This window comes from Danio aesculapii, chromosome 3, assembly GCF_903798145.1.
Source record: "Danio aesculapii chromosome 3, fDanAes4.1, whole genome shotgun sequence".
Classification (NCBI taxonomy): domain Eukaryota; kingdom Metazoa; phylum Chordata; class Actinopteri; order Cypriniformes; family Danionidae; genus Danio; species Danio aesculapii.
Window position 1 is genome coordinate 45179957 of NC_079437.1, and position 24265 is coordinate 45204221.

Below are 24265 nucleotides of genomic sequence, written 5' to 3' on the forward strand. Positions count from 1 at the left end.
CAAACCACAGGCCATTTGTGTAACAATGACATCAATGAATGCACCTCTAACCCGTGTAAGAACCGTGGAACTTGCACAAATACCCTGGGAGGCTATGTGTGCTCATGCCGTGCTGGCTACACTGGACCCAATTGTGAAACTGATATCAATGACTGCTCACCAAGTGAGTCTGATTTTAAACAAACCAAGCTTTTAATGTGGATCATGCATATACAACTGTCAAATATGATACAATTGCAGTGGTCTTATGTTGTTCTTAAATTTTGCCAGACCCCTGTCTGAATGGTGGATCCTGTACTGATGGAGTGAACTCATTCCGCTGCAGTTGTCTGCCAGGCTTCACGGGGGCACGCTGTGCTACTGAGTTAAATGAATGTCAGAGTGTACCCTGCAAGAATGGTGGGACCTGCACTGATTATGTCAACAGCTATACTTGTACCTGTAAACCAGGCTTCACAGGCCTTCTCTGTGAGACCAACGTACCAGACTGCACTGAGAGGTAAGACTGTGGATTTGATTATAACATGTAAAAGAAACACTGCAGCCAATTGTAGCTTTTAAAACAATCTCACCTATTTGTTTTAGCTCCTGTTTTAATGGGGGAACCTGCACTGATGGGATCAGTGGTTTCAAATGCACCTGCCGCACAGGATTCACTGGAGATTACTGCCAGTATGAAGTTAACGAGTGTGACTCTCAGCCATGCCTCAATGGAGGAATTTGTCAAGATGCCATGGAGTCATATCGTTGCTCATGTCCAAAAGGCTACACTGGCCCACGTTGCCAGGTATTATTCCTTTATTATGCCATAACCAAAACATGCCTGGATAACAAAGCAAGCATTAAAATTAATCACATATAAATCAAAGTGGAATAAACACAATGATTCCATTTTTTTCCTTTTCTCTCTGTTAGTATCCAGTAGATTGGTGCAGACCCTCTAACCCATGCAAGAATGGTGGTCGCTGCAGACAAAAGGATGCCTCCTTCACATGTGACTGTTTGGGTGGCTGGACAGGTCGTTATTGTGATATCCCAGGAGTGTCCTGTGAAGTTGCAGCCAGACAGAGAGGTATATAAAATGGCATGTGATTTTTAAACACAGTTTCTCTGTGATCTTCTTGTCAACGGTCCACATGCTCTCTCACATAGGCCGCCAGACAGATGAGCTTTGCCTCCACGGTGGACACTGTGTCAATACTGGCAACACGCACTATTGCAAATGTCCCGCAGACTACACAGGCAGTTACTGCGAGTCTCAGTTTGACCACTGTGAGGACAAACCTTGTCTCAATGGCGCCACCTGCAGGAGCTACATGGGAGGATTCACTTGTGATGTAAGCAACCTTACCACAGCTGCTAATACCATATACGTTTTTTTACAATAGTATGACAAATTAACTACATAACATGAAGTTCTGAAGATTTTAGAGTAGATGTTAAACTGGCATGTTTATTTCTCCAGTGCATGCCTGGTTATGAGGGGAACAACTGTGAGAGAGAGGTCAATGAGTGCCAGTCTCACCCATGTCAGAATGGAGGAACCTGCATTGACTTGGTGGGACATTACATCTGCTCCTGCCCTCCAGGAACACTGGGTAAGATTTATCAAATTTAAAAAAATTATCAGAATATAAATAGAATATAAATCAGTTTTTACTTATCTGTAGTACTAGTATATATTACTGTTAGGTTTATCCGTTTAATTGACGTTTTTTATGCTTACTGGCCACAAACATTTGAACAGTATTATACATACGTCACACATAGGTTGGAATGAAGTACCTATTATTATTATCTTTTCTTAGGGGTACTCTGTGAGATAAATGAGGATGATTGTGCAACTCCATCATGGCCTCGGGGAATGCCCAAATGTCAAAATAATGGCACATGTGTGGACAGAGTTGGAGGGTACAGGTGTAACTGTCCTCCAGGCTTCACTGGAGATCGCTGCGAGGGAGACATCAACGAATGTCTTTCCAACCCCTGCAACCCCTCAAACAGCTTGGACTGCATTCAGTTGCCCAATGATTACCAATGTGTGTGCAAACCTGGCTTTACAGGTGAGAGATGTCTGAAAGCTAAAAGCATGTAACTGTGGTACATAAGCAGGATTTTGTTGTGTGTCTAAATAAAGTTCATTGTGTCACCAGGACGAGGGTGTCAAAATAGATTCAGCGTGTGCGAGTCTCAGCCCTGTAAAAATGGAGGAGTATGCTCCTTATCTGGCAGCTCCCCACCAGGATACTCTTGCACTTGTCAACTTGTGAGTATCCTGGCTTAAAATGAGATAATGTAACATTATGTTCTTACCACTTTTACTATAGATTTAAAAAGCAACAACTTAAATCCCTATTGTCTCTTTTTCAGGGGTACGCAGGTTCTAACTGTGAGAGGAGCATGAACTGCAAAGAGCTGCCTTGCTACAATGGAGGCAGTTGCACTCTCACCTCACGAGGGGCACGTTGTACTTGCATTCAGGGCTTTGGTGGGCCATTGTGTCAGCACCGCAGCAATGATGGCTGCTCCTCCAAGCCATGCCACAATGGAGGCTTATGTACAGAGGAAACCAGCTTTCCATTTTTTCACTGCCAGTGCACCAATGGCTGGAAAGGCAAACGATGCGAACAGAAAACTGGGCCATCTGCTCCAATTCCTTCTCCTTGCCCTATTGCTGACTGCTTCAGCAAGGCCAATGATGGTGTGTGTGACAAAGAATGTAACTCCTTGAACTGCCGCTGGGATGGAGGTGACTGCTCTCTTGCTGCAAACCCCTGGGCACGCTGTGCAGACCCTCGATGCTGGCGGCTCTTCAACAACAGCCAATGTGATGAGTTTTGCAATAATGCAGAGTGCCTGTTTGATAATTTTGACTGCAAGAACAAAGAGAAAGTCTGCAAGTAAGTTCTGTATTCATTTTTTACATGCTTTATTTAACAGTTTATGATGTTCTATTCCTAAAACACTTTCTCTTCCCTTAGCCCCATCTATGAAACATACTGTACTGACCATTATGCAGATGGACTCTGTGATCAAGGATGCAATACTGAAGAATGTGGCTGGGATGGACTGGATTGTGCAAGCAAGATTCCAGAAGACCTTGCTGAAGATGTGCTTGTTGTTGTAGTCCTACTGCCCCCAGAGGAGCTTCTAAGGACACAAAGAGCTTTTCTGCAGAAACTAAGTGCAATCCTCCGTACCACGTTGCGCTTCCGCCTCGATCAAAATGGAGAATACATGATCCGACCTTACACAGGCCGGGAGACACGCATTAAACGGGAGCTTAATCCTCAGCAGGAGGTCATTGGGTGAGTTGCAGAAAAAAAAAACATTCCATATACCCTTTCATATTGTCAAAATTCCACAGGTTAAATTTAATCATCTCAACAGGAACCTGAATGATCAGGAAATGTGTTCTCTGCGAGGATTTTAATATCGAATAAAATATTTTGGAAATTTTACAGTTTTACTCTTTGGCTTCTCTGCAGGTCCATAGTATATTTGGAGATAGACAACAGGCTGTGCTCCCAGAGCTCAGATGACTGCTTCTGCAATGCTGACAGTGCTGCTGAATACCTTGGTGCTCTGTCTGCTCGGGAGATGTTGCGCTTCCCATACCCCATTAAAGAAGTGCGCAGTAAGTATCAACAATTATATCTGGCTTACTGCTGCCTTGCATAGGTCCCATTGTTCCCACATGGAAATGATCAATTACCAATCCTTTTTCAGGTGAAACAATGAAACCCCCTATTGAGATACCTGAATGGGGTAAGCTACTGCTAGTTGGTGTAGCATCTCTCTTCTTGTTGGTAATCTTGATGGTTGGCATGTTGATTGCCCGCCGCAAGCGTGAACACAGTACACTCTGGTTCCCTGAGGGCTTCTTCCTCAAGAAGGAAACGAGCAGTAACAAGAACCGCAGAGAACCTGTGGGCCAAGATTCACTGGGCATGAAGTGAGTTGGTCATGCAGTATTTTGATTATAGCTATTATCAGTATGGTTCACTGAAACTTCAAAGGCACTAACTAATTTTTAATACTCTTTACAGACACATGCCAAAGACAGTGGAAGAGTCTCTACTGGCTGATCACAGTGACCAGTGGATAGATTCAGACTGCCCAGAGGCTAAGCGACTTAAGGTGACTAAGCAAAATTCCTGTGCATTTATCAGCATCAGTGAAATAGTTATATATGTAAATTAACAGCCTAACTAACGTCCACATTTTATGTGCAGGTGGAAGAGCCAAGCATTCTGTCAGATGGTGAGGATGCAGTTGACAGCAGACAGTGGACACAGCATCACTTGGCAGCGGCAGATATCCGTATGCCACCTTCTATGGCACTCACACCACCACAAGGAGAGTTTGACAGTGACTGCATGGATGTTAATGTCAGAGGGCCTGGTATGATATGTTGTCTACTGTTTTAAGTCCAGCTGTCCCTTCTTCTTGGACATTTCAGAATGAAAAATTGCAAATGAACTTAAAATATTTGCCAACTTTTATTTTACTATAGATGGCTTCACACCCCTTATGCTGGCATCTTTCTGTGGAGGAGGGCTTGAGCCAGAGGTGACTGAAGATGATGACTCAGAAGAATCCTCAGCCAACATCATATCCGACCTCATTTACCAGGGAGCATCACTTGCAGCTCAAACTGACCGCACTGGAGAGACTGCTCTGCACCTGGCTGCCCGCTATGCCCGAGCAGATGCAGCTAAAAGACTCCTCGATGCTGGGGCTGATGCAAATGCACAGGATAACACAGGCCGCACACCTTTGCATGCAGCTGTGGCAGCTGATGCACAGGGAGTTTTCCAGGTAAAGTCATGGCCTTAAGTAAAACCTTTTTTTAAAATAGACTACTGTTAATAGTAGATTTTAAGGCTATGTATTTTATGCTGATGTGTGGTAGTTTTGAATGTTAATAGTGTTATAATAAGGTGATGTATCCTGATGTATGCCATGTTCTTGCATCTTCAGATTTTGATCAGGAACCGTGCCACAGACTTGGATGCACGCATGTATGATGGCTCCACTGCTCTAATACTTGCAGCCCGTTTGGCAGTAGAGGGCATGGTGGAAGAGTTGATAACCTGCCATGCTGATGTTAATGCTGTTGATGAAATCGGTAAGTACAAAAGAAAAAAGATATAGTTCCTGCTTTAGACAATAATATCCAGCTGCAGATCCACAGATATTTCACACAACCTGGCCACATGATCCAGGCATCCAAATAAGTAGGACTTTCGCCATAAGTAGGTTTATTACAGCTAGAAGTGTTACAGCTGTGGCTACTAAGAATGTGAACATAAATATAGCATTGTTGATTGGTTTAGGGTTAGTGAAGACCTTAATAAAAACAATAGGTTCAACAAACAAACTAAATATCTCATCATAAACTACTGTCAAAATTGTCTTGTTTCATTATTATTGATTAAAATCTATCATTATATTGGAACTTTGTGAACTTTATATCCTAAAACCTGGGTAGGTCTGTGAGTCTGGATATATCTCACTCCAGATGTGAAGCTACACTAGTTCTGATGAGTTCATAACATGGATTTCTTTTCCCAGGAAAGTCAGCTTTGCACTGGGCAGCAGCAGTCAATAACGTTGAAGCTACTGTTGCCTTGTTGAAGAATGGTGCCAATAAAGATATGCAAGACCTCAAGGTATGCAGTCATATACTTTTGAGAGTTTTGAAGTTGTTTTTTGTCTTATACTATGTTGTTAATTTTTTCCATCTATGATCTTCAGGAGGAGACTCCGCTGTTCTTGGCTGCCAGGGAAGGCAGCTGTGAGGCAGTAAAGGTGTTGTTGGCTCACTTTGCCAATAGGGAAATAACAGATCACATGGACAGACTCCCTCGAGATATTGCCCAGGAGCGCATGCATCATGACATTGTGCAGCTACTGGATGAATATAACACTGTGAGAAGTCCACAAGGTCATGCAGGGGCAGGTCACCACCTGTCTGGTAGCCACACACTCTCACCGCTCATGTGCCCTCCAAGCAACTTCCTCCAAGGGCTGAAAAGTACCCCTCAGGGTAAGAAGAACCGCCGCCCAGGAGCTAAAGGCATTGGTGGACAACACGCTTCTGGCCTGAAAGATTCAGCTAAAGGACGCAACAAACGGCTGACTTTAGACATGCAGAGTGCTTTGCTGGAAAGCTCTGTCACGCTCTCCCCTGTTGACTCACTGGATTCACCGCGTGGAGGTGCCAGTAATGCCGGCTATGTCACCAATCCAACCTCACCAGCTGCCATGCCCTCTCCTGGCCTTTTCCACTCCTCTATGTCTGTCCCTACAACCCCTATGGTGCACAGCAGTATCCTGGACAGCACCAGCCCTTTTGCAGTCTCCCTGGCACAGTTGAGTGACCTGGATGGTGGGCTCTCAATGCAGGGGCGTGTGGGCATGCAAGGAGGGGGTGTCAACCCAGGCCCCCATAACTACGTGATGAATGCCGGTCAAATGAGCCTTAGTATGGGCATGGTAAGTCCAGTAAGTGTGCCGTTTGACTGGCACAACCGCATGCCTCCATCTTCTCAGTGCAGTCAGCCTATGATCAACATGGTGCATCCAGTAAGTAGTCAAGCAAGCATGCTCCCACAAACACCAACCCTGCAGCAAAGCAGCATGCTATTGCACCAGCAGGTGTTCCGTAATGCCCAGCAGCCCATTCTGCAGCCAACACCTGTCTCCAACACACCCTCTATTAGTCCAGTCAAACTTCCTCCCATTGCTGAGCAGCAGCCACAGCAACTTCACAGCCACACCCTCACCAACCCCAACCTCTCCCGCATGGCCACCTCCACTCCCCCAACTCCGCAGCAGGCACAGCCTCCTCCAGCTTTCTACCAACCACAACAGCCACAGGCTCAGCCACCACAGGCCCCGACAGCCCCTCAGGCCACGCAAGCACAAGCTATCCCATCTCAGGCACCCCCAGCACAGGTGAGCGGCAGCACTGCAGGCCCAGAGGATTACCCCACACCACCTTCCCAGCACAGCTACAGCTCAGCCATGGATGCAACGCCTAAGCATTATCTGCATGTGCCCAATGAACATCCTTACCTGACCCCTTCTCCAGAGTCTCCAGAGCCCTGGTCCAGCCCTTCCCCTCACTGTGTGTCTGATTGGTCTGACTCCACACCCAGCCCAGCTGTCACAGCTCCTTCTCAAACCCAGATTTCACATGTCCAGGAGTCCAATGGGAAGATGCAGGTGTTTGCTTGAGCAACCCAACCTACCTTAAATGTTTGTGACTTCGAAAGTTTAGAGCTGACAATCGTCACTCTAGGGCTTTTGTTTTTAACTTGCCTGTCAGCCCATTTCCAAGATTTTAATTGGATTAGGATTGACTGTTTTGCATCAAGAAGACCATCTGCCGGTATCCGCAGAAAGAAAAAGGGAAATTTGTGTTGTCTTAAAAAGAAAAGACAATTTAATGAAGTAAGACATTCTGTCACAGATGGACTTGTTTTTTAATTATTAAAAGAAAGTATATGAAGAATGCCACGTCTTTCATTTCAAAGACTTGGGGACACTCCTGAAACTAACAAACTTTAAAAAAAAAAATAGATTGAGTGAAAAGTGAAATGTTGAAGGAAATTCCTTTCGTTTTATTTATTGTCTTGTGTTTTTCCAAACTGCCTTGTGGGTGTTTTCACCCTCTGTCTGTTTCTGTTGTTTTTAGTGCCCCCTATAACAAATGCCTTACTTCTCCCCAATATATTACATGGGACTTGTGAGTTCTCCTCAGGTTCCATGTTACTACTGTTACAAGAGAAGCAGCTCATGTTCCGCCCCTGGTTTCATCAGCAGCAACAGATACAGTCGGAATATGTACACCAGCATTTTGAGTGACACACACAAACCATGAGATTAGACTTTTTACAAATTTTAGTGATATTTATTTAGTCTAGCAGAAACACTTCATTGGCACATAAAATCAGAGCTATATAGAGACCAACACAAGTGAATTATTCTGATTTAAAATAATTTTATACGTTTTATAAAAGTATTTGTATGAATGTAGAGGGGCATCTGTGAAGCACTTCGAGGGAAAAAGCTTGAGAGAGAGAGAGATGGTAAGAAAAAATCCTGAAATCCAAGTTCAGCATATACAACAGCCATGCATAAGCGCCTCTCAAAAACAGGCCAGTGTTTAGAATGTTCTTCAGTGTTGTGTTGTATCAGTGGATATGATTTTACTGAACATAGTTTCTTCAGTGACCTCACCGACTTACAAAGGCCAGAGCTGGCCCACGCTCCTACCAGTTCGCTCTCAAAATCCCTGCCAGTCACTGCCTTATAGTCTTGCCTTTTGTAAATTTGTTTTATTTTCTTTTATTCTTTTTTATAAACACATTTTTGGAACCACAGTTACCTGTGGAACATTGATGTATTAAGCTGTGTTATTAGGCTGCTGCTCTACGTCACTTCTTCAGTAACATTCAACTTCCTTTCCGCTAACATTCCTGATCGCAACCCATCCACCGGCCTCGTGGAGCTGCTGTGGAACAGATCCTATTGTGTTTCCGATCCTTCACAAGCACTTCATTTCAGTACTGAACAGCTGCAGTGGTTACTTGACCACTAGAAGTCTTCCTCTGTGGCTTTTACGAAGCCAAGGCATTGTGGGTGATTTATTTGAATGAAATTTAATCCCTCAGGTCCAGCATTTTCATGTGGTCTAATCATATTCTGGCTCCTTTTGGTTTGGATAGCGAGCATATGTGTTGCGTGTTGGGTACGTGGCTAACGGGGTTGCTAATGGTCTGCTAGTGCTCTGTCACTCCTCAGGGAGGTGTTATATAGCATGCAGTTTTGTCTGCATCTTTAGCAGTTCCCACCCCACAAGCCAAGACGATGACATCTGTCGTGTCTGATCAGAAGGCGTGAGATGGGAAACGCTACTATGTAGTGATGCCCTGGGCTTTCTGCAACATGTCCTTATGTTCATCTTCATTAACATTCCCAACTGTAAAACCTGCATTTGATTGCACTGACAAATGTTTTTCGATTTGTATCACTATCGCCAAGAGGAACATGCCCATTTCATTTAACCATGCTACACTAACATTGATTTCTGCCATACAATATTTTTCTACAGAAAAAAAAATTGTATTTGTGCCTGATATTTTTTGAGTGTACAGTGCATGATTTTTTCAAACCCATTTGATGAGTGTACAGCAATGTTAAATCTTCATGTACGATATATCAATGCTTGGGGTTGTTTTGGAGCACATTCTGGACCTCTTTGTTATCCTTCAAGTACTACTAAGCTTAGCTAACCCTGCATAAGTCTTTCTGTCATTCATAACCTTTCACTACTCATGATACAGTTCTTAAGATATTTTTGAAAATCGAGTACCTTTCTGTAAATATGTTTCACCTGGTTTAGGTCTACTTGTTTATGAGAATTCTTATGTTTCTAAAATGATTATGTACTAAAAAGAGCAAAAAGTAAATAAATGTACTTTTTATTAGCATTATTAAGGTGAGAATGTGACCGTGTGTCGGTCTTTCATAACTAGAACAGCCATAGATATTTTCTATCGTCATTATTAATTTCCTGTACTTGTTTAAAAGTAGTTTAAATCATTGTATATAAACAGCTTTTCACAGTTTCTTTCTACAGACAAAGTTGTAAAATATGTTACTTCTAATAAAGCAGTAGAAACTACATTTCACTGATGTCTTATTATTTGTCTTACCTATTGTTTTTAGATTACAAAAAAGTTGAACATGGAGATGGGTGTACAACAACTTATATACATGTATTTGATACTATTATAAGTTAGATAGAAAAAGAACTAAAAGCTGCAGTAGTAACGTTACTTTCAAGTTTGACCCTAGGTATCATGACCCAGGTTCACATTTCTGTATCCTATTTGACATGGTTAATATTTTTATAGATATAGGCTACTGAAAATGAACATCAAGATGATTCACGCTAACTTTACGATATGTATATTTGCTGTGCTCTGTTCTCTCAATAACAAACACACATAATATACTCAATCAGCCATTATCACGCCACAAACTGCCCCAAGAAAGGAATACAAAATTCCTTACATCTGTAAAAATGACTTCACACAATGTGGAAAATGTTTCTGGGATTTTCTGAGACATCTAATAAACACAAAACTCCTATTTCACGATGTTCATGACGAAAATTTACTTACCGAATTCGTGATGTTCATGAACAACTTCCTTTCGGGTGGAGTGTGGCCTTCACAGACATGACACAAAATTTCGACGCGCCCTCTGTCGGATTTCAGGTTTAGTACATTTCCTCTTGATATTTTAGGTGGGTATTAGGAAAGTCACTAATTTGATTCAAATAGGCAGATGAATACTTTGAAGGCAAAAAAATGGCGACAGTTATACTCATTGCGACGATAATACTCTAAAAGCTGCAGCTGTTCGGATCTGACTTTAGCAAAGATGTAACTTGGATACATTTTTGTATTTGAGAGATGTATTTATAAGTTCTCCAATTCACCTGCATCATCTCAAAAGGTCAGGTAATTAAACACTGTTAAAGTTGAATGTAAAGTATATTTAAAATTAACAGGATATTAGACTAACTGAAATATAAACCTTTTATTTTACATGACAAATTTGTCTTTCCCCATGTAGTCAGTCAGGCAATGTCTCTTTTTTTAAAAGTTTTGTAACAATCAATCTACTCACTGGCCATATAGAATGCGTCTAATAAGAGAGAGAAAAATCTTATTCATAAAGCCACTTTAAGTTCCAAAAAAAAGTAAATAAATACATTTTTCATAACTATTTAAAGGGCAGACACCCATACATCTTGTTTTGATGTCCTTCATGGGGGATCAAGCCTTATTTATACCCCATATCAATCAGGAACTAAGCCGAGGGAAAAAGACTGATGGAATACATTATAAAAAACCTTTAAAACACACTTTGCAAAAGTACATAAGGTGGATATTTGGAAACTGTTTGTACATAAAAATGTAGATTTTTTGATTTGTAGTTATTTGCATTGGGGCAACACGGGGGCGCGGTGGGTAGTGCTGTTGCCTCACAGCAAGAATAGCTGGTTTGAGCCCTGGCTGGGTCTGTTGGCATTTCCGTGTAGAGTTTGCATGTTCTCCCCGTGTTTGCCTGGGTTTCCTCCGGGTGCTCTGGTTTCCCACAGTCCAAAGACATGTGCTCTAGGTGAATTGGGTAAGCTAAATTGTCCGTAGTGTATATGTATATGTCCTGGTCCTCCAGACTGGCCCCGGGAGTAAGTAAATTATTTGCATTGGCTAAATATCACAAATGACACCTTCTCTGGGGGCAAACCTGACCCTGAAATGCCATAGGTGTAATAAAACAGATTTATGAATGTGAAACCTCTTTGCTCAGACTCTAAGTGTGTTTTAGGCAGCACTTTTACTCATTTTTCTGTTAAGTATGCGCATAATATTTAGACTAGCACTGAAGATGCGGTCATGCTGGAAGATCATTTTATAAAACACATCTATAGGCAGTCGTCCAGTTGGATCAGCGTGTTTCATGGCAGTCACTGGCATGTACAAACGATTGGTCTGATGACGAAATGGAGGATTCTTAGACAAAATCAGCCGGATAGTTTGCTGTAAGACAGAAAAGACTGTTTTATGTCATTTATTTAAATAGGGACTCATAATGACCAAAAAACAACCCATTTGCAGTGCACTCCTACCTCTGCAACCTCCTCAGGCGTCTGTCCAACTGAATGAAAAACTCTGCGTGAATATGGCAGGTAGATCTGCCGGAAGATTCGAGCTGTCTCCTCATCGGTCTCAGACAGATCCATCGTCTCTGCCTCCTCATATACTTTCCTCTCAAACTCAGTTACAACGGGGCCTGGCTCCACTAAAGTCATCCTGTGGAAGATGTATTGTATATAAGCCACAATTACATTGCATGAATGGTTTTGCATATAACAGAATATCAAACCAACTGTAGTGCGTATTAGAGAAGGATATAAAACTGCCCAAAAGTAATCTCCAGCCCTAAATTCACAAATAGTGGTGTAAGATTGATGTACATTTTCTAAACATAGTAGTTTGGGTCAGTAACTAATTAAATTGAGTCTATGCTATGTTTCTATGACAGAGTGTGTGTGGTGTGCTGACCTACTGTATTGTTTTTAAATAGAGAAAACATTCTACAGTTAACTTTTATTCTAAATCTTGAATGTTATTCTTGAAACAAAAAAATGATCAATAAAAAGGTGTGAAGCACCACAAGCGACCCCTATTGAAATCAATTTGAATACTAATTTGGCAAGTTATCCATAGATTTTCAAATTTGAAATCGTGATGCTCTAGATTATAATAATAATAATAATAATAATAATAATAATAATTATTATTATTATTATTATTATTATTATTATTATTATTATTATTATTATTATTATTATTATTTTCCAAATAAGTGACAATAGGCTACAGTTTAATTTAAAACTTTAACAGATTCCAATTTTTTTTTTAAATGATATAATATGTGATAAATTTGTATTTTAATGTATTTATTCCTATTTATTTACTTAAAATCTTTAGGAAATATTTTTGGTACATCAAAAAGTGTTGTTATGAACACCCGACCAGCTTATGAACACCAACATCAAAATAGCGTTTAAAATGTCACTAAAATGCTGTATTTAAATCTGATAATTAAATAGAAAATGAGGCGAATAACTGCAAAAAGTCTTTTTTGTTGGTGCCAGTGGTGTAGTGGTGCGTCGACGCATGCACTCAGGTGCTCACGGTGTCCCGAGATCAATTCTCGCCTAGCGGTCCTATGCTGATCCTCCCCCTCTCTCTGCTCCCCATGCTGTCCTGTCAATAATCTCTACTGTCCTAAACATTAAAGGTGAAAACCCTGAAAAAATAATTATTAAAAAAAGTCCACTTTTTGAGAAAAAAGAACCACCCCTTTCACCAGGCTGGCTACAGGCCTGAAAAATCAACCACACATAATTAGAAAATATGGACTATTACAATGTTTATAATCAGATTACAGGTACAATTTTATACTGTAGCTTAAGTGATTACATAATGTTCACATAAAAGCAGTAGTAATTATTAATCATCTATTGACACTTTTAAATTTGTTCTATAAAACAATTAGATTTAGAATATTCTTACAATTTTTATTTTTTACAAAGATTTAGTAAATATTTAGTCTTTTATCAACTCATAAACTCACTGCAGATTTCACAATAAGCCTAGTTGATGATGTAATGTATTTTTTAATGCATTTTTTATATAAAAATGGCACTTTATCTTTGCTTTTTGAGTCAATATGATACAGTAATTGATGTGACTGTCACCACTGGCTTGCTTTGATTGGGACTTGTAGAGCTGCGCATCGATGGATTTATTCTTCAGTCTTCGGACGTTCAGCAGCGAAATTTATCCCACACTAAACTGAACTACACTGAAAACGGCACTGACAGTTTCAATTTACTAGAACTTCTATGTTAAGCTGCTTTGACACAATCTACATTGTAATAGCACTATAAAAATAAAGATGAATTGAATTTAATTGAATATGCTTAAAGAAATCAAATGTAATCTAAAAATACTGCTAATTTTTCCCTTTTACTATTAAGCAACTACATAAAGCAATGCTAACAAGTGTGAAATACGGTTAAATGCATAACCCAGAGTGAAGCGTGATTTGAAATATTAACTAAGCACTTAAAGGATCATAATTTGTTCTCCCTTGTGTGGTTTTATACTTATTTGTTACTTACTTATTTTTCTTTTTTTCTTTCTTATTTTGAAGAATGCTTGCTGTGGCACCCATTGACTTTCATAGTAGAAATAATAACTTCAGAATATATTCTTTTAAGTTTGAAATAGGTTTGGTGGCACAGTGGCTCAGTGGTTAAACATATGCCAGAATAGTTGGCGGTTCATTCTGCTTGGCGACTCCTAAATAAGAGACTAACCCGAAAGAGAATGAATGAATGAATGAATGAATGAATGAATGAATGAATGAATGAATGAATGAAGTAGGTATTGAAGAAGTAAAAAGTGAGTAAATTGTGAAAGAATTTGGTGACACTTTATAATAACTGCACGCTTTGAACAATCTATTAAGCATTAGCACCCAGTTATTTCATCATTTGTTAATCATTAACTCTACATTCATAAATGTTAGTTAGCAGTTTATAACTGCAGCTACAAATGCTGTATTCTTGACTTATAAGCACATGTACAATGTGCTTAATCATTGTACTTTCATAATTTGTGAATGATTGATTTTTCATGACTAACTGAAGTATCGCATTATTTACCAACTATTTGTGTTTAAGTGTAGTTGGTGGTTTTTAAGATCATTCAAAATGAGTTAGTAAATGATTAATTAACAATTGAAATCAACGTTTATACATCTTATTGTTCAGGCATTTATTAATAGTTACTTCAGTAACTCAACTTCATGCAGTTTTTGAACTAATTTAAAGTGAGGACTATTTATAATTTATAAATCCCTTTTAAATGACAATCAAATTAGTATGAAATGAACAATAGATCTTTGCAATCCTATCTAAAAAATAAAATTGCAAATTAACAAACTACAAATTAAAATACAAATTAACTATTATTATATGCCTGAATAATAAGATATATAAATGGTAATTTGAACAGTTTATTAATCATTTACTTATGCATTCTGAAAAAACCACCAACTATGCTTAAATAACCGGTTTTTAAATAATGCAATACTTAATTTAGTAATGAAAAATGTATCCCTAACAACGTATGAAAATACGACGATTAAGCACAATTTTAATGTGCTTATAAGTTAAGAATACAGCATTTGGAGCTGCAGTTATAAACTGCTTACTAACATATATTAATGTAGAATTAATGCTTAACAGATAATGAATTAACTATTTCCTAATGCTTAACAAATGGTTCATAGTGTGTAGTTATTATAAAGTGTTACCAAGAATTTTTATTTTTGTGTGAACTATCCCTTTAAATTACCTCATGAGTGAATTATTTACATGTATTATGTACTCACTTGACATTAAATTTCATAGCTTGCACAGCAAGACTCTCACAAAATCCTTCTACGGCAAATTTGGAAGCAGCATACACATCATTGAAGAGTAGCCCTGGAAGAAATGGTACAATTTTCAGTATTCCACAATTTATTGCGGCTTCAAATAAATTAGCTTTTTTTTTACCCTGGATGCCCAGAACGCTGCTCATCACTACGATGTGTCCACTCTGATGCTTCTTCATTTGGGGCAGCAGCTCTTTGACCAGTCTCACCAGACCAAAGAAATTAGTGTTGAAGAGATCCTGCATTGAGCTCATACTCTGACACTCCAAAGGACCAATCATACCCACACCGGCATTATTCACTACAAAACAATCAAACATGATGTCAGAGAACATAAAATTTTTTGCAGAGTATAGTTTAAAAGTGCAGTTCAACCAAAAATAAGGGGGAAAACAATGATTTTAATCTATTTCAATCCTTTCTGCATCTTCGTGCAACACGAATGAAGATATTTTGAAAAATGTCTTTTGTTGAGGTTTTATTCTATTTTTTTAATGCAAATCAATTGTATCCAATTCTGTTTGGTTACCAACACTCTTTGATATTTTGAGGGGTGTTGCAGATAAAAGGAAATCATAAAAATTCAAAACAACATGACATTTTTTTAACAGTGGTTGAGCAACCCAAGATATACTACTGGTCAAAAGTTTGGTGTCAGTCTTATTATTTTTTCAGAAAATGATTCTGCTCATCAAGGCGGTATTTATTAAATGTAAAAAAAAAAAACAGTTAAACTGTTAAATATTTATAAAGATTTTAAATAACTGCTTTCCTACTGTATGTAGTTTCAAATTAAATTAGTACTCCAGTCTTTGTTGCTTTTATTACTAAAATGAATAATAATAATTGATGCTAGAGTGATTTCTGAAGGATCATGTAACTGAAGACCTTTAAAATGACTGGTATTAATTATTACATTAAACGATAATCTACTTTTAAACACTATTTTATAGTGCAATAACATTTTACAATTTGTACAATTTGATGAAATAAATGCAGCCTTGGTGAGAAGGAGAAGCTTATTTTAAAACATTTAAAAATCATACTGACCCCAAACTTTTGACCAGTAGTGGAATTAGAAGTGTCAAAATATATACTCACTCAAACTCTAAATCTTCTAAAAATAGGTTGTCAAGTGAACAACATATTTTATCATCTAAATGGTAAGAATGGTGATATAAGTGATTGCACAAATTGTCTAATGTCTACTTAAGAAAAGGTCTGTTCTGACCAATTTCACATTTTACAGATATTCTACCGAAAATCACCATCCAAAGCCACTACTCCTGAACGCATGAACACACATTAGACCACATCACTACAATATATCATGTACCATTCACTAGAGAGAAAACATTATTGTACAGTTAATTAAAATACCAAACTTTAAAAAGAAGGTAGGTTGTTAATGCTTGCTGTTATTTTGTCTAAACCTCTGTCTGAACTGTCTGTGACAATACAGGCCCGTAGGCAGGGGGTGTTCAGGTAGTTTGAAAGACCCACGACTTACTGACAAAGGTCCAAAATTTGTCCCATACAAAAACTCATGTGTCCCATTTCGACTGCTATGCCATAATAAATAGTAACAATAACCAATAGAAGAAGGCTTTAACACTAGTGTAATCGTCTGTTGGCTGTCGCTTCAGTGTGGCTAAGGAAGGTTGAATTTGCTGACCAGTTTGTTACTTAAATTAATGATATTTAAATGACAATATGCTAGTTTTTAATTTAAAACTTTAACAGATTCTTTTTTTTTCTAATGATATATGATGTAATACATTTGTATTTTAAAAATAAGTATTGTTCTCATATTTCTTCATTCCAAATCTTTAGGAAATGTTTTTGGTACATCAAAAAGTGCAGTTATGATGACCATTCAACCAGCTTATCCACCAAAAACATTGTGCTTAAAATGTCACTAAAACCTATTAAAACTAATTAAACAAAAAATTAGGCGAATGACTGCAAAAAGAACCACTCCTTTTACCAGGCTGGCTACGGACCTGTAATGTAATATTTACAAACTTTTACATGCAAATAGAACAGCCAATCATAATGTTTGGACCAAACTCATAATGTTTGGTCTCATACCTTCCACAGAATAATAAAATACATTTAAATATATTTAGAGCACTTAATTTAACTGAAAGAATGTGACTTTCAACCAGTATAACAAAAACATTTTCTAAAAACAATCACCTATTGCACCTTTAGAGGTGAAGTATGTAAGTTTGACACCCAGTGATTGAATTAGGTATTGCAATCCTGTATCAAAACTAACGCAAGCGCAGGTTGCCAGATTGACAACCAACAGAAGTCTGACTATCGAGCCTAAAGGCTGGTTTAAACCGTGTTCTATATAAATGTAACAACACACGATAGAAGGAATAATTTCCATATTAAAAGGAGTTTTTGTTCTAACCAACAGCTGAAATTGATATTTTAGAAACAGCTTCTTTTTCTTGCAGCTGAACAACAGAAAACTGTCAATGATCGTCTCAGGTACACCCCACGTGCTTTATTCAGTGTTAAATGTTAACAATGTGAGTTTGAATGCCATTATATATGACATTTATTGCCAAATACTGATAATATAAGCATTTAAGCAGCATCAGATAGTTCACCTGAGATCTTGGAAATAAAATAAACTGTTTAAAATTTAACGTTAGCACTGTGACTAACCAACACATAGTGATTCAGAATGTACATTTAAAACGGTTAAAGAGGGTTAATATGTATTAAATACATAATAAACCTTAAAATTTCGTTGGAGTGCAGTAAGTGCACTATTCTGTGCTTATGAATGGCTGTATTTAAAGTTGTGTCGTGTTTCGTCTGGTGCAGACAGCCTAATTGTTTATCACTGCAAATCTCGTCACGTAGTATGTTGTTAGGACACAGGGTTAACCTGATCATCTAATGTTTACGCTCGTAATATTTATAGTATTTGCTAATTAATAAGCTAATGTGGAACTCTGAATCTGCATCTCATTTCCAAATCTACCGTCCGAGGTCTCATTTTGGTCATGGATACTAGCTTTGAGTCTTCCTGACTGACTGAATGAATGAAATATGTGGTTTTCCACCAAGGCAACCTGCGGTGCTGAAATATAATTGGGCAGGTTAAATGACCAAAACAAAGACAGACATTCAGGCACGAAACTCACATTTTTTTTTCAGGGGTTTTCACCTTTACCAGACAGGACAGTAGAGAGTATTGACAGAAAAGCATGCGGAGCAGTAAGAGGGGAAGGATCGACACAGGATCGCAAGGTGGGAATCGAACTCGGGTCGCCATGAGCACCGGAGCGCACGCGTCGACACACTAACCACTACACCACTGGAGCCGACGAAACATTTTTAAAGCAGAATATCTGACTTCAGCATTGTTTTTCAGATAAATAAGAATGATCACTTGGCATGTTTCTTAAAAATCTGCAAACATATTATGGATTTTTATACTTTAGAAGAGTCAAAAACTTACATACAGCACCTTTAATTTAAAAAGCTAGTAGTATTCATATTTTTGAAATAACAGTAATAGCTAAGTAGATAACTGTTTTTGTGGTAAATCTGTTATAGATTAAAAGGAATGTAAAAAGAATTGCTAGTCACATCACTATGAGTTGCAGTGAATGTCGGCAGTATTTGTTGTATAGGAAACGGTCAGTTTCACCTAACACATCCACCTGTCGATCTGGCAGGCTGTTCACACAGTCTCTGATGGAGTCCTCACAGGTGGCGTCGAGCTGCCGGATCTCCAGAGATCTGTTAAGCGTTTCTCCAGCTGCTCTCTCCAGGGCTTCTCTCCTGTCCAGATCCCTCATGGTGGCCACAACTAACTCGCGATCAATAACAACACTTAAAATAACATTATTATGTCATTATTACATAACCCTAACCCTCACTTGATCAGTTGGTCATGCATATACAGTTGGTCAAAATTATTAGCCCTCTGTGATTTTTATTAGTTTTTTTAAATATTTCCCAAATGATGTTTAACAGAGCAAGGAAATTTTCGCAGTATTTCCTATAATGTTTTTTTCTTCTGGAGAAAGTCTTATTTGTTTTATTTCGGCTAGATTAAAAGCAGTATTTAATTTTTTTTTAAAAGTCCAAAATAGTCCAAAATGTGTACATACAGGGATGTGCAGCAGCACAGAAATATCTTTAAATATAAAAAATTAAAGAGGTTAAAATGCAAAAAAAAAATATATTATTGTCTAAATAAATGCATAAAAAGCTACCTGTTCCCACGCCTTGTTCACCTCAGAGGGTACCTTTGGTGTAATTCGCCTTGTTCTGTAGATAGTTTGATAGTCTCTCTTAGAGATGCAATGTCAGACACAATGCACCCAATGAAGCTGGTGACATCACAGTGTGGGGTAGGGTTAAGGGTGGGGTTAGGTAAGCCCATTCAAAAGCATTGCATGTCTGCAGCCAGACCCCTCTCAGTTTTTCTGCATAATTCTGCCATGTAAATAGTGAATGCGCCATTGTGTAGCTGCACCTCACTCTTACATGAGACTTGATTAACTGTATGTTACAATGCACATTACGCTCAAAACCTTCATAACTCTTTTATGAATTATGAATTATGACAACTCTTCTAGACCAGTCACACCAGTCACAGTGATTTTTTCCCACCCCTAAAAAGTAATAAGTGGATTTATACATAACCTAAGTGCCGTGTGTTTCGGACCATGAGCTGAGATTGTTAAAATAAAGACCACTGTCATGTTCAAGAAACCAGACTGAGCTTTTGCTCCAGCCCTAATCAAACACAGCTGATCCAACTAATTAAGGTGTTCAAGACTACTATTAACAATTAAGCAGGTGTTGGAGTGGATTGGAGCTAAAATATGCAAAGCTGCGGCCCTCCAGGAATTGAGTTTAAGACCACTGGTCTATACAAAACAGGATGGATCCATGCTTTCATGATTTTATACCAAATTCTGAACCTGTCATGAATGTGGTAGCAGAAACTCAGGCTTATCAAACTAGCCAACCTCTTTCATATTATCTGTTGTCCAGTTTGTGAATTGTAATTTTTTGTGTTGTTATTATTAATGTCTTGTGTTTTGCACAGGTATATTTTGGAAACAGGCAAACTGACTCATACTGTATGCTAAAATTATAGATTTTTTCTTTTGTGCCCAAAATCATTAAAAGATTAAGAAAAAAAAATCTATTTGATTGGTTTATTAGATTAATAAGCTTTTGAACAAGTGGACCTAATAAAATTACAATTATAAATATTTTACCTGAGACATAAAATAATGACAAACATTTAACATTCAATTCTATTAACTACCTTTGAAGCGCCTTAATTCATCTTTGGCCAGACGGACAGCCACCGCCAACCCAATTCCAGAGGAGCAACCTGTCACCAGAACTTTCCTTGTCCCCATAACTTCAGCTGAAGGTTAAATGGATATCCTTGTATAAGAATTCATATGCCAATACAAATATTAAACTTATTTAAACATGAATAATTGAAACAGCAGTGCTAAGCATGAAAATTAACCATGGTTTTACAACTTAAAACAAAAAAACTAACGTTGTACACTAAAAAATTAATCATTGGATTTACTCAATATTTTTAAGGTAAGTGGTTGCAAAATATTTTTAGATGGGCTGAATTTAAACAAATCAAAGGTATTAATGTTCAACTTAATTTGTATTTAAACTTAAAGCCCATATAAATTAATTTCTACCACTTACACTGTACTTTAAAAATATTGAGTAAATTCCAATGAATATTTTTTTGTGTAGTTAAACCACACATTAAACATAATATTAGCCATAATTTGACTATGTTATTGGATGTAAATCTTTAATTATACAACTGTTAATCAATACACACAAACCCTAACACAGACACAATACACTCCTAACCCTCAAACACACACATTACACACCTAACACACACACACACACACACAAATTCATGGTTGCTAAACTTCTACTTCAATAAAAAAAGTGCTTAATTTTATATCGCCATAAAATAAGGCAAACTTTATTACAGTTATAGTCACTGTCACGTTTAAATGAGGAAGGTCACGTTTTTATAGGGTGAGCACACACTACACAGAAGTGTTTCTGGACTCCACATTTTAATCCTAATCAGATTATCTCAGCACGGTAACGCGCCTCATGTGCGCGCTTTAACTCAGTTTAATGAAGTTTTCACGCAATTTCAGATGTAAAACCGCATAACAAGTGCTATTTTTCATTTTGTTGTCACGTTGTAATGTTAAGCATTCAAAACATCACTGACAGTTATTTTCACCGAGTGCAAAGCAAAACAGATACAAATGCATATAATAGTGGTGAGGAGTAAACCGGTTTGGAGTGTTCTGGGACATGCACTTACTGAATGCGAGTAAATCGTCTGTTTGTTAGCAGGTACAGACCCGTGTCCCGCTGACGGAGCTGCTCTTGTCACCCACAGACACCTGTTTTGCTCTGCTCGAGCGCCTGTGAGAAAAAAGAAGTCATGTTACAGAGCTCACGCTGCAGACAGAGAACCCTGGGAGTTGAAGTCATTATTTGGCTGTACGGCAAATCTGACATAATAATAATAATAATAATAATAATAATAATAATAATAATAATAATAATAATAATAATAATAATAATACATTTATTATGATTATTATTATTATTGTATTTTTATTAATTATTCATTAATAATATTTAAAAATAATAGTATTTATTTATTTAATGTAAAGTTAAACAAAATTGTTATTCTTATAGTTTAATTTGGGATGTATATATATATATATATTGGGATGAATAAATAATTAAAAAGTAAGATTTGCAAAAACATTTTATAAAATGTTGATTCAATGCAACAAAATTATGTATTATGATGGGTGTTTGTGCTCAAAAGATTTAAATTCACTGACAGCATAGCAAAGCTGACATAATAATAATAATAATAATAATAATAATAATAATAATAATAATAATAATAAACAATAATAGTTGTTTTTGCTATAAAATAATATTATATCATATTGTATTATATTATATTATATTATATTATATTATATTATATTATATTATATTATATTATATTATATTATATTATATTATATTATATTATATATCACAATTATATATTATGCGAAATTATATACAAAAATTAAAATGTAAAATTATTTTATTTTCTTCAATCATATATTTTGAATATGTATTAAATAAAAAAAGAAAATGTGTTCATTTATCAGGAATATTAACATTGATAATAATGATAATAATAATAATAATAATAATAATAATAATTATTATTATTATTATTATTATTATTATTATTATTATTATTATTATTATTATTATTATTATTAATGTTTTTCGTACTAGTAACAGACTTTGTGTCAGACTTCCTTTGTACAAATTCATTCAATACGTTCTTAGTAAGATACAAAAAAAGATACCGATACAAACTTTTCCTTTTGTAAACAACACCAAGAGTCTCTATTGATTTATTCTGGCAATGCAATTATTCTAATTTGCTTTCAAAAAAAAAAAAAAAACTTTTCCCTTTTGGTAATTAAAAAAAAAACGTTGATTAAGACTTTTCCTTACTGTGGGAAAATGTTTTGTTTGGTTTTGTTAATTGGAAACCAGAGATTTAAAAATAAAATGTCTTTTCTTAATCTTCTTATTTCATTAACAAAATTGTATATACATAAATGTAAATTTCATTCATTCATTTATTTTCTTGTCAGCTTAGTCCCTTTATTAATCCGGGGTCGCCGCAGCGGAATGAACCACCAACTTATCCAGCACATGTTTTACGCAGTGGATGCCCTTTCAGCCGCAACCCATCACTGGGAAACATCCATACACACTCATTCACTACAGACAATTTAGCCTACCCAATTCACCTGTACTATATGTCTCTGGACTATAGGGGAAACCGGAGCACCCAGATGAAACCCACGCAAACACGGGGAGAACATGCAACTCCACACAGAAACGCCAACTGACCCAGCCGAGGCTTAAACCAGCAACCTTCTTGCTGTGAGGTGACAACACTACCTACTGCGCCACCCCCTTGTGTGAATATGTATTATTATTTTATTCATTTATTCATTCATTAATTATCTTTTCAGCTTAGTCCCTTTATTAATCAGGGGTCGCCACAGCGGAATGAACTGCCAACTTATCCAGCATATGTTTTACGCAGCAGATGCCCTTTCACCTGCAACTAATCACTGCGAAACATCCATACACACTCATACACACACATACACTACGACCAATTTTTGCTTACCTAATTCCCCTGTACTGCATGTCTTTGGACTTGTGGGGGAAACCAGAGCACCTGGAGGAAACCCATATGAACATGGGGAGAACATGCAAACTCCACACAGAAATGCCAACTGACCAAGCCGAGGCTAGAACCAGCAACCTTCTTGCTGTAAGGCGATCCTGCTACCCACTGCGCCACTGTGTCATCCAATTCTATTCATTATAAGCAAATATATTAAATATTTTCACACTTTACTGTAATGTTTTGATTAGTTTCCTAATGTTACATACATTTACTAATCTGAACTAATACTAAAGAATACTTTTACAGCATTTAATAGTTCAACAATTACTAAAGCATTATTAAAATTCTAATTTGTGCTTGTACTTTATTTCCACTAACAAACGTTAACAAAGAATGTATAAATACAGTAATTTATTTATTGCTCATTGTTTGTTCATGTTAGTATGTAAAGTGCACCAGGAAAGTATTCATGGCACTTCACTTTTTCCAAATTTTTTATGTTACAGCCGTATTTCAAAATGGATTAAATTCATTTATTTCCTCAAAATTCTACACACAATACCCCATAATGACAATGTGAAAAAAAGATTTTTTGAAATTGTTGCAAATTTATTAAAAATAAAAAACCTGAAAAATCTGTACATAAACTAAAAAACTTTATTGCAAAGTATTACTGTAATTTGTATCATTTAAACAGATTCCAAAAACAGGCCTGTAGCCAGCGGGGGTTTGGGAAGTTCGAAAGACCCACGTCTTCACAAAGTTCCAGAATTTGCCCCATACATGAGCTCATTTGGCCTTCCAGCCACAACCCATCACTGGAAACCACCCATACACTCTCATTCACACACATACACTACGGACAATTTAGCTTAA

At 37.2% G+C, this 24265-nt stretch overlaps 2 protein-coding genes across 3 annotated transcripts in view; one reads left to right on the plus strand and one right to left on the minus strand.

Moving 5' to 3' along the window:
• The window catches only part of notch3 (notch receptor 3), a 28650-nt gene extending 18946 nt beyond the window's left edge, over positions 1-9704 (plus strand). The window contains exons 16-33 of the mRNA XM_056454094.1: positions 11-163; positions 271-499; positions 586-787; positions 916-1072; positions 1153-1337; positions 1466-1598; positions 1809-2063; positions 2154-2266; positions 2371-2900; positions 2982-3308; positions 3489-3637; positions 3730-3955; positions 4050-4140; positions 4236-4404; positions 4517-4821; positions 4984-5131; positions 5578-5675; positions 5761-9704. Coding sequence (XP_056310069.1) covers positions 11-163; positions 271-499; positions 586-787; positions 916-1072; positions 1153-1337; positions 1466-1598; positions 1809-2063; positions 2154-2266; positions 2371-2900; positions 2982-3308; positions 3489-3637; positions 3730-3955; positions 4050-4140; positions 4236-4404; positions 4517-4821; positions 4984-5131; positions 5578-5675; positions 5761-7245 — 4955 coding nt within the window. The 3' untranslated portion in view covers positions 7246-9704. The remainder of the gene's footprint in view (positions 1-10; positions 164-270; positions 500-585; positions 788-915; positions 1073-1152; positions 1338-1465; positions 1599-1808; positions 2064-2153; positions 2267-2370; positions 2901-2981; positions 3309-3488; positions 3638-3729; positions 3956-4049; positions 4141-4235; positions 4405-4516; positions 4822-4983; positions 5132-5577; positions 5676-5760) is intronic.
• Positions 9705-10610: 906 nt separating this feature from the next.
• Positions 10611-21571, minus strand: zmp:0000001048 (retinol dehydrogenase 8). 2 transcript variants are annotated; one of them, XM_056452034.1, is made up of 7 exons: positions 21479-21571; positions 20417-20521; positions 18779-18940; positions 15224-15403; positions 15058-15151; positions 11717-11900; positions 10611-11627 (listed from the first exon to the last, which is right to left on the minus strand). In XM_056452034.1, exons 2-7 carry the CDS (start codon positions 20511-20513, stop codon positions 11412-11414), a joined length of 933 nt encoding a protein of 310 aa, XP_056308009.1. In that variant the 5' UTR covers positions 20514-20521; positions 21479-21571; the 3' UTR covers positions 10611-11411. The 2 variants fall into 2 exon arrangements, with proteins under 2 accessions (XP_056308009.1, XP_056308016.1); XM_056452041.1 differs by having other exon boundaries at positions 11510-11644.
• Positions 21572-24265: the final 2694 nt, after the last annotated feature.